Source organism: Sinocyclocheilus anshuiensis, unplaced genomic scaffold, assembly GCF_001515605.1.
Source record: "Sinocyclocheilus anshuiensis isolate Anshui unplaced genomic scaffold, SAMN03320099.WGS_v1.1 scaffold1816, whole genome shotgun sequence".
Taxonomy (NCBI): Eukaryota; Metazoa; Chordata; class Actinopteri; order Cypriniformes; family Cyprinidae; genus Sinocyclocheilus; species Sinocyclocheilus anshuiensis.
In genome coordinates this window covers 379,922-390,658 of record NW_015557182.1, presented here as the reverse complement: position 1 = coordinate 390,658, position 10,737 = coordinate 379,922, and the positions used below count along the sequence as shown (strand labels likewise).

The following is a 10,737-nucleotide window of genomic DNA, read 5'->3' as shown; positions in this document are numbered from 1 at the left end:
TGCATGGGTCAAAATTATTGATTTTTCTTTTATGCCAAAAATCATTAGGATATTAAGTAAGATCATGTTCCGTGAAGAAATTTTGCAAATTCCCTACCGTAAATATATCAAAACTTAATATTTGATTAGTAATATGCATTGCTAAGAAAGGCGATTTTCTCAATATTTTCATTTGTTTTGCTCCCTCAGATTCCAGATTTTCAAATAGTTGTATCTCTGCCAAATATTGTCCTATCATAACAAACCATACATTCATGGAAAGCTTATTTATTCAGTTTCAGATGATGTATAAATCTCGATTTAAAAAAATTGACCCTTATGACCTATTTTTGGGGTCCAGGGTCACATTTAAGGTGGAAAGAATGATTCCAATATTAAACCAGTTCAAACCTTTGAATCGCTCACCTGTCTGAATCACTGGGAACACTGCCCTGAATGAGCACCATCTCTCCGGGTTGAAGTCCGCCCAGGATGGTACCAGCATAAGGAACCGTCTACAGGCAGAAATTAAATCATGAGACACACTGACTCAGTTTGCCCTGCCTTATAGGTCTACAAGATATAACCACTATGTACTAGAAGCACTGACCCATTAGCAAAAAGTGTAAGTAGAATAAATCTTACTGGATTCATTATTGTTTGTTTCGGGTTTGCGACAGACATATTGGCGGTGCTGTTCAGAAAGTCTTTTTATATGCTGTTATTACGAGTTAATCACCAGTTCAGGAAGAAAATATAAACGCACTTTCACTTCCGCGTGTGAGAATGACGCATTCAGTAACATGAGCGCGACGCGTTCAGTGACCAATCAAATTCGACATGAGCGCGACAAGTTCAGTGACCAATCAAATTCGACATGAGCGTGGCGCGCGAGCGTGGCGTGGCGAGCGTGGCGACGCGTTCAGTGACCAATCAAATTCGACAGGAGCGCGGCGCGTTTAGTGACCGCGACGCGTTCAGTGACCAATCAAATTCGACATGAGCGTGGCGTGCGAGCGTGGCGTGGCGAGCGTGGCGACGCGTTCAGTGACCAATCAAATTCGACAGGAGCGAGGCGCGTTTAGTGACCGCGACGCGTTCAGTGACCAATCAAATTCGACATGAGCGAGGCACGTTCAGTGACCAAACAAATTCGACATGAGCGAGACGCGTTCAGTGACCGCAGCGCGTTTAGTGACTGATCAAATTCGACATGAGCGAGGCGCGTTTAGTGACTGATCAAATTCGACATGAGCGAGGCGCGTTTAGTGACTGATCAAATTCGACATGTGCGAGGCGCGTTTAGTGCCTGATCAAATTCGACATGAGCGAGGCGCGTTCAGTGACCGCGACCCGTTTAGTGACCAATCAAATTCGACATGAGTGAGACGCGTTTAGTGACCAATCAAATTCGACATGAGCGAGGCGCGTTCAGTGACCGCAGCGCGTTTAGTGACCAAACAAATTCGACATGAGCGAGGCGCGTTTAGTGACTGATCAAATTCGACATGAGCGAGGCGCGTTTAGTGACTGATCAAATTCGACATGAGCGAGGCGCGTTTAGTGACTGATCAAATTCGACATGAGCGAGGCGCGTTTAGTGACTGATCAAATTCAATGTCCAATCAAATTCGACATGAGCGTGGCGTGCGAGCGTGGCGTGGCGAGCGTGGCGACGCGTTCAGTGACCAATCAAATTCGACAGGAGCGAGGCGCGTTTAGTGACCGCGACGCGTTCAGTGACCAATCAAATTCGACATGAGCGCGGCGCGTTTAGTGACCGCGACGCGTTCAGTGACCAATCATTTGCGATTTGAGCACAATACGTTAAGTGGACTAAGGTCTCAGGGCGCCATATATTTACTGAACTATCACGGCGCTATTTGTGTAGTGATGTTTTATACTATTTTTCATTATTTGTATGGGTGCCGGCGCATATTGGTATCCAAGGAAATGAAACTGCAGATAAAGAAGCAGTTAAAAACAACGACATTAATGTTTGTTAATCTAAGTAAGAATGAAATCAAGAGTATTATTAAGAAAAGACTGAAGGAAGGGTGGCAAAAACAATGGGATAAGGATAAAAAAGGTCGGTGGTTTTACAGAATTCAAAGGAAAGTGGGAGAGATGAGAAGTGCAGGGAAAAACAGGAGAGATGAGATAGTAATATCGAGGATGAGATTTGGACACACAAGATTAAATAGTACACTTTTTAAAATGGGTAAACATGATACGGGAAGGTGTGAATTTTGTGGACAAGAAGAAACAGTGGAACATGTTATATTGTACTGTCAGAAATATGAGACTGAAAGAAGGATTCTGATGCAAAATTTAGAAAAAATAAAAATGCAATTTACACCGAGATCTATTTTACAAAATAACTCAAGGAATGAATGCTATAGTTTTATTTTTCAGTTCCTTAAAATAACTAATTTGTGGGAGAGAATTAAAAAAATTAAAAAAGGGGGAAGGAAGTCACTTTTTTGATCCACACTTCATACCAGTTGGTGGCGGAAGTACACCATTTTGTTGTTTGTCAACGGCCAATAAAATTTCAAGAAGAAGAAGACTATTTTTTTTTCATTCGAAGATGGGAGATATCTTTAGCAGGAATGAGAGAAATGCAGTGAATACGTAATACAAATTAAATAATATTTGTACATGTTTGCATGCGTAGTTCTTGAATGAATTATATCACTTTTTACCCCTTTCGTGTATAAAGAAGAGAGGATTTTCTCTTACAGTGACAGATTAATATGCGTTTATATATATATATACGCATAGGGTTTCACGTGAAGTTGAATCGGAGCACATGACACGGAAGTAACGTTAAAGTTATCTGCAAAGCCTAAACATTCCTCGTGACAAATGTCATCAGTCGTTCATACAGACGCTCATCTAAACATGCTAACACACAATCTGCTGTTCACCATCTCCTGCTTTCTCGGGTGCTCTGCTGAGTTTTATGTTATAGATGATCGGATTGGATTAGGGAGAGAATTTGATGGAATAGGTGGATTAAGTGGAGGAGGAGTAAATTATGCTAACTTTTTTAATTTTACTATTTGCATAGTCAAAAGTTGTGTCGGTGACTAACTTGCTTTCGTTCTCAGGCCACTTCACGACTTCTTGTCAACTATGAAGAACCGTATCGGAGTCATATACTGGATTTCTTGTTCAAGGTATTGGGTCACAAGTGTGGCTTTTAATTATGGACATGCATTGAATAACCGGGTGTGTTGTTATAATGCGGGTTTGTTTTTATTCAGCCCAACTTTGGAGCTTCATTGCACATCCTAAAAGTAGAAATAGGAGGCGATGCTCAAACCACAGGTGATGCGAAGTGTCTATCTTTGTTTGTTTCTCTTTCTATACTGTCTGTCTATCTTGTCTGCATCTATTCATATATTTAATAATACATTAAAATGCAATTAATACATTCAATACACCCCTTCTACGATGAGCATGTTTTTGAATTAATAACATTTAATTCAAATGGAGCATAAAGTAAAAAAAATTTCATCAAACGAAAGATATGCCTTAAAAGACTACGTAGTATTTCAAAGAAAACAATAGTTTAACAAAACCTGTTCACTGGTTCTTTAAAAAAAAAATTTCCGGAATCAGAGTCACATGGTGCGAGTCATGTGATACAAACGGGAACTCGGGAGGCCATGGCGGTGCAGGGAGCTCGGGAGGCCATGGCGGCTCTGCCTCCGAGGCCGCAGCCCCAGCCCTCGCCTCTACGACCTGAGCCCTACTATTCCCCCCCCCCCCCAAAAAAAAATCTACTTTATTTGACCTTTTAATGACAAGGCAAGGTTAATTCAGATTGTAAAATTCCATGTGATGTGACTCCCCAAAAACATCAAATTAAATAATAATTAATAATTGCAAAATAATTGTTTTACTTAAAAATGTAAAAAAAAAAAAAATAACTTGGATGTGTACACTTTTTTAAGAAACTGAGTGTCTATTTACAGGAAGTGCAAATAGCTTTGTGGGCAAAGGCATTCTACATTAACTCCACCATAACTTACAAAAGAAGCCCATCCGGTAACAGGAGCAGGAGAATTCCCCCCCCCCCCCAAAAAAAAATCTACTTTATTTGACCTTTTAATGACAAGGCAAGGTTAATTCAGATTGTAAAATTCCATGTGATGTGACTCCCCAAAAACATCAAATTAAATAATAATTAATAATTGCAAAATAATTGTTTTACTTAAAAATGTAAAAAAAAAAAAAAAAACTTAGATGTGTACACTTTTTTAAGAAACTGAGTGTCTATTTACAGGAAGTGCAAATAGCTTTGTGGGCAAAGGCATTCTACATTAACACCATAACTTACAAAAGAAGCCCATCCGGTAACAGGAGCAGGAGAAAAAAAGAAAATGACAAAAATATTCTAAAAATGGAAATACAACATGTGCATAACCATTCAAAACTGTGTCTCGTTTTCCAGAACTTCAAGGATTCTTTACTGATAAGCAGGTTCAGTATGGTTAGGGTTAGGAGTGGGCTTTAGGGTTTCATATGCACTGAATATGTTGCTATTATTGCATTTTATATTGAACTACAGTACACTGAGGTACAAATTGTATTTAACACTATTTACACTTAAGGGCAAAGAAAATATGCTGTTTCACTAAAAATACCCTCTGCTTTATGTATGACTTTTTACAATATTTTTTTCCCCCGTATTTGTATTTTGGACAGTCTTAATCTGTGTTCATACTGACATTGATTAAATTACTTGAGGTCGCAAGTCTCTGAGTGGTTTTCTAGTAGGTGGTCTGCCAGTAGCTCTGCCACATTATCTAAATGTATCAGGTGGTGGACCATTTGTAGTAGCCAATCATTTGCATAAAGTTGAGCTCCGTCCAAATATGAAACATTGCCAATGTTGCAGGAGATTGCCAACTCATAGAAAAGGGGGAAAAAAAAGCAAAAAACTAGCAGTGTCAACCCATTTTTATAGCAGTGTGGGAGTTATTAATGCAAAATAAAACATTAAAATAGAAAAATACAAACAAATATAATGTAAAAACATTTTTCTATTAAGATTAAAAACATTTTAGACTGAAACAAACTGTTGTAAAGTGACCAGTCTCAGCAATTTACATTTCCCAGAAACAAAATTTATTACTTTTGTTACTAAAGGTTATTTACTTGTCTGTTTGATAGATGGCACAGAACCCTCTCACATGCACAGTAAGGATGAAGGCAATTTTTTCCGTGGATATGAGTGGTGGCTTATGAAAGAAGCCAAGAAGAGAAATCCAAACATCAAGCTGATTGGTAATTGGTTTGTTCCACACTCCATTGGCCATTTATATACTGAAAGACAGAAATAATATAGAGACGATGACAGATATTTGACTTGATTCAAAGCTTTGATTTTGAAGGTCTTCCCTGGGCATTTCCGGGATGGGTTGGAGAAGGAACCCAATGGCCTTACTTCTTTCCAAATGTTACTGCTGACTATGTTGTTACATGGATCTACGGAGCAAAGCAGCATCATAACCTTGAAATTGATTATATTGGGGTATGTATGCAATAGCTAATAGTGCAAATCATTATGATGATATGATATTTTAGAGGGAAACTTTATTTGAACTTCTCTTTTTGATCTTTTTTTCAGATATGGAATGAAAAAAAATATGATCCAGTATACATCAAGGTAAAAAAAAAAAAATTAGAGTAAATTCTGTAACAGCCTAACTGAATTGGCAATAAGATGTGTCTATCTGTCATTTACCCAGGTGCTGAGAGATACTTTGGACAGAGTTGGTTATACAAATGTCGGCATCATTGCTGCAGACGGAGACTGGTCCATTGCAGCTGCCATGCTGGAGGATCCATATCTGAATGATGCTGTTGAGGTGATAGGGTAAGCAGTTTGCTTTCTTTGCCCTTAAAACCCATATAATTGACCAACTAGCTGAGCTATTAAAGGGTTAGTTCACCCAAAAATGAAAATTAGCCCACAAATTTCTCACCCTCAAGTCATCCTAGGTGTATATGACTTTCTTCTTTCAGACGAATCCAGTCGGAGTTATATTAAAAATGGTCTTTGATCTTTCAAGCTGTTTAATGCCACTCAGCGGGTGTTGCATGCATCAGTCCAAAAGAAGTTAAATAAAAAGCGCCCATCCATAAAAAAAAGTGTCTCACATGGCTCCGGGGGGTGAACAAAGGCCTCCTGTAGCGAATCGATGCGTTTTTTTAAGGAAAATATCCATATTCAAAACATAATAATCACTTAAATGTAGCTTGCGCTCACTGTTGTACACGGAAGCAGCTTCGGGCAGATGACGTATGAGTTCAGCGAAACGCATGCGCCAGTGAGTCTCGTGAAAACCAACGTTTGTTAACAGGAGCAAAGGAAGCAAAGTTTCCTTACTTTAGCAAAAGAAAACCAGTCTCCTCTTGGCTTATATCGAAATCCTCCGACATTCTTCTTTACAAATCCTCGTTTTGTACTTCTAATAAGTGACCGGTGTTTTGTTTTGATCTCTCCCCTGCGCTTCCGCGTTCGTCACTTCTTAGCGGCGCATGCGCAATGCATCGATTCGCTGCAGAAGGCCTTTGTTCACCCCCGGAGATGTGTGAGGCGCTTTTTTTTAATGGATGGTCGCTTTTTATTTAACTTGTTTTGGACTGAAGCATGCAACACCCGCTGAGTGCCATGAAACAGCTTGAAAGATCAAAGACCATTTTTAATATAACTCCGACTGGATTCGTCTGAAAGAAGAAAGTCATATACCGTACACCTAGGATGACTTGAGGGTGAGTAATTTGTGGGCGAATTTTCATTTTTGGGTGAACTAACCCTTTAAGTATTGTTAAGAGTTTAAAGTCTTTACAGTGTCCACTACCCAGGCACCAAAACAGTGAAGGAAGCTCTGTTAACAGAGAAGAAGCTTTGGTCCTCTGAAGATTACAGCACCTTCGATGATGACATCGGTGCCGGATGCTGGGCTCGTATCTTAAACCAGAACTACGTGAACGGCAGAATGACCTCGTGAGCTGTTTACAGACACCTGTCACTTTCTCTGCAATATACATACTTGTGCTAATGTGCTCAGAGTACGACTGTTTTGTTTCAGGACTATATCCTGGAATTTGATAGCAAGTTACTATGAGAATCTGTCCTTTGGTGGAGATGGGCTGATGACAGCTGATGAGCCCTGGAGTGGACATTATGTAGTGGAATCTCCAATATGGATGACTGGTAACATGTTCCTAACAGTCTGGCCAGTTTTGGGGTCAACCTTTCAAAGCTTCTATTTCAGTTTTTAGATGTTCTGAATTGCCCTACTGTTTCCAGATCATGTTAAAGGGGTCATAGGATGCTACATGCACTTTTACAAGTTGTTTGAACTGAAATGTGTGTTGGCAGTGTGTGTACACAACCACCCTATAATGATAAAAATCCACCCAGTGTTTTTTTTTTTTAACCTACTAAAATCTTTACCCCTTTCTCAAAAAGTCTGTGTGACGTCACACAGACAGGCCCCTCCCACGATAGTTTGATTGACAGTAGCGTTTCAGCACAGACTGGACTGGAGGCTTACCTTAGACCCGCCCTGAGTGAGCGGTCATCAGTCTGCCATTGTTTCACCGCCGGAGCAGATGTAGACAAGAATGACTCCTAAGCGATTGAGGTGTTCTGTTGTTGGATGTAATAATGAACATAGCAGTCGTCATTTACTCCCGACATCTCAGCCGCTGAAGACGCAGTGGATTACGTTCATTTTTGAAGGGAATGCGCCCCCGATCTACCTAAAAAACAGACATAAAAGTCTGAATTTTATTAACTATGTTCGCGCGAATCATTCGTGATCCAGCTTCACCTACGGAAATGCTACAAAACGGCTTGCTCTGAAAAAAACTGTTTTTGACAGGGTAAAAAAGGTGTTTTTTACATTACCATTGAGAAATTTTAACCAAACTATGTTACAGACTTTTCATTAAGACCCTAAAGAATCATATCAACTTGTGGAAAATGGGCATCCGATGACCCCTTTAAGATCATGCCTGGCAAAAAGTACTATTTTTCTTGATATACCAATTGCCAGGTATACAGGATTGTTGGCTTGCCTTTTTTAGGCATCTAAATTACTGCCTCTTACCATCTCTGAATTAAATTGACTTTTATTAATTTCTTTAAACATTTTAAAGGAATACTTCACCCCAAAATGAGAATTCTGTCTCCATTTACTCACCCTCATATCATTCCAAACACACAAGACTTTGTTCGTCTTCAAAACACAAATGAAGAAGTTCTTATTGAAACAAGAAATCTTATTGATATTTCTTTCCCTTCATTTAAAGTCCATTCTGACAAATCATTCAAGCTTCAAAAAGTATGAATTAAGCTGTTTAATACAAGCCTTCTTAAGAGATGCATTTGTTTTATATGATGAATACATTTAATTTAGGCTTTTATTCACGCATAAAGATTGATCAATGCAAATACATCAAGCATATTAAATATGGTAAATGGTACCTCAACCATACATGCTTGATGGGTGAACAAACCTCATTGGTTCTCACGTGTCAAGCAAGCAAGTGTTGATAAATTGTATTTCTTTTTTCTGCAGCACACACTACTCAATTTACACAGCCAGGCTGGTTTTATCTGCAGACTGTAGGGAATCTCACCCATGGAGGAAGTTATGTGGCTTTAACGGACCGTAAAGGGAACCTCACAGTTGTTATTCAAACCATGGTGGGTGCTTAGTTCTTATGTCTTGTGAATGTCACAAGTTTTAGTGAATCATTGATTTTGATCTCTATGCTTATTATGAACTCTCCTCTTTATAGACACACAATCACTCTCAATGCATTCGACCTCCTCTACCGCACTTTGACGTCTCCCCTCAGATAGCCACATTTCAGCTCAAAGGTTCTTTTGTAAGTGCAGGTCTGTCTGTACTTGATATTTCTATCTATTTATTTCTTAACCTTAAGGCTTAATATTATCTTGCTTGTGCTTTAATCTTTTTTCAGGCACATCTCACTGACCTTCAAGTGTGGTACTCAAAATTGGATTTTGAGACCAAAAAAGATACACTGTTTCAGCGGAGCAGTCCTATTAAGGTATTTTTCAATCAGTTCACTACATATTTCATGTCTCTACACACTGTGGAATGAATAGGCAGTAAAGGAACCTTCCCGTTTCCACACAGGTCTATAATGGTTCATTCACTTTAAAACTAGATGTCGATGAGGTTTACACAATCACAACAGTCAACACTGGACAAAAAGGCACCTACCCAGAGTCCCCCAATTCCCGGCCATTTCCAAAGAATTACTCTGATGACTTCACTATCGGTATAACCGTGTCAAAAGCAGCGGACAGATCCAGCAAGATAAGTATTGAAGATTTGGAATCCGCTCTTGCCAGTCTTAGAGCTTCAACAACTGAGAGCAATGCAGTCTCGGTTGAATGTCCATTTCTGAAACCAGACTGGTTGCTGTCAAGGAGGTTGTTCTGTGTGGCAGAGACTTGGTTGAACACAGCTCGTTCAAGTGTTTTTGTAATGAAAGGAAGAAGGGAAAATATTAGTGTCAACAGGAAACTATTGGAAGCACTGACTCAACTGATGTTCATAACAGCATTCCTTCTCGTTCTCAGATAACCCTCCATTCTCTGAGGCCCCATACTTTGCTGATCAAACCGGTGTGTTTGAGTACTTCAGAAATAGCACAGATAATGGTTCGCATGCCTTTACCTTACGGCAGGTGGTCACCGAACGGCCGGTCACCTGGGCTAGAGATGCCGACCAGACCATCAGCATCATAGGGGACTACAGCTGGTATGTTTGTCTTCAGTATTGTGATATTTCCTGAGCCAGCAATATATGGGAGAACGTACATTTTGCAGAGATGTTTGAATCAATACTGCAGTATTACAGTAAATGGCATTCTGTCTCACAATTAATCGCATGTAACCAAAATTCACTACTTGTCAAACTAGGACAGACCTCAATGTGTCCTGTGACGTCCTAATTGAAACTCCCGTCACTGGAGGCGTGTTCCTGGCGGCCCGGATTGATCAAGGTGGAGAGTCCGTCAGAGAAGCAAAGGGTGTCTTTTATTGGATTTATGCAAATGGAACCTATAAAGTGACAAATGATATAGGTAACCATTTTATATTTCTGTTTCTTTGAAAACAGTTTGTTCATGTTTAGTTATATCATTATAAACAGGTAAAATACTACAGAAGCTAAAACAAAAATATCAGACATAAACTAGATCAGGGGTCACCAAGCTTGATCCTGGAGGGCCGGGGTCCAGCACAACTGCCTGGAAGTTTCAAGTATACCTAGTGAGACCTTTATTAGTCGGTTCAGGTGTGTTTAATTAGGGTTGGAGCTAAACTCTGCAGGCCCTCCAGGACCGAGTCTGTCTGGTGGCCCCTGAACTAGATTATCAAAATCACAGCTTTGGGGCCGTTTACACGACAACGTTTTTAGCCAAAAACGGGAAACTTTTTATGCGCTTTGCCTGTTCATTTACACGACAACTGCGTTTTGGTGACTGAAAACGCGTATTTTTGAAAACGGGTTTCAAAGTGCAAGTTTTTTTAAAACGGCACCGTTGTCGTTTCCGTGTAAACACCCAAAACGGGAATCTTTGAAAACGGTGACGTCATGCGCGTGCGCAGTACGTGTTAGGTATGTAGACATGCGCAGTACGTGTCGATTTTAAAGGCAAGCGCGAACAAACATACACAACAATGGCGGAGTA

General features: G+C 39.8%; 2 protein-coding genes across 2 annotated transcripts in view; one reads left to right on the top strand and one right to left on the bottom strand.

The window, feature by feature from the left end:
• Window positions 1–761, bottom strand: part of LOC107678666 (galectin-8-like) — a 10,949-nt gene extending 10,188 nt beyond the window's left edge. The window contains exons 1-2 of the mRNA XM_016474021.1: window positions 625–761; window positions 406–494 (exon numbers count right to left, since the gene is read on the bottom strand). Of these exons, the coding sequence (XP_016329507.1) occupies window positions 406–494; window positions 625–663 (128 nt within the window). The 5' untranslated portion in view covers window positions 664–761. The remainder of the gene's footprint in view (window positions 1–405; window positions 495–624) is intronic.
• Window positions 762–2,540: 1,779 nt separating this feature from the next.
• galca (galactosylceramidase a) overlaps window positions 2,541–10,737 on the top strand; it is a 9,882-nt gene continuing 1,685 nt past the window's right edge. Inside the window, exons 1-15 of the mRNA XM_016474045.1 lie at window positions 2,541–3,012; window positions 3,093–3,161; window positions 3,249–3,312; window positions 5,164–5,277; window positions 5,385–5,524; window positions 5,621–5,659; window positions 5,742–5,869; window positions 6,848–7,003; window positions 7,089–7,213; window positions 8,586–8,713; window positions 8,809–8,898; window positions 8,995–9,084; window positions 9,174–9,318; window positions 9,623–9,803; window positions 9,965–10,128. Of these exons, the coding sequence (XP_016329531.1) occupies window positions 2,848–3,012; window positions 3,093–3,161; window positions 3,249–3,312; window positions 5,164–5,277; window positions 5,385–5,524; window positions 5,621–5,659; window positions 5,742–5,869; window positions 6,848–7,003; window positions 7,089–7,213; window positions 8,586–8,713; window positions 8,809–8,898; window positions 8,995–9,084; window positions 9,174–9,318; window positions 9,623–9,803; window positions 9,965–10,128 (1,798 nt within the window). The 5' untranslated portion in view covers window positions 2,541–2,847. The remainder of the gene's footprint in view (window positions 3,013–3,092; window positions 3,162–3,248; window positions 3,313–5,163; window positions 5,278–5,384; window positions 5,525–5,620; window positions 5,660–5,741; window positions 5,870–6,847; window positions 7,004–7,088; window positions 7,214–8,585; window positions 8,714–8,808; window positions 8,899–8,994; window positions 9,085–9,173; window positions 9,319–9,622; window positions 9,804–9,964; window positions 10,129–10,737) is intronic.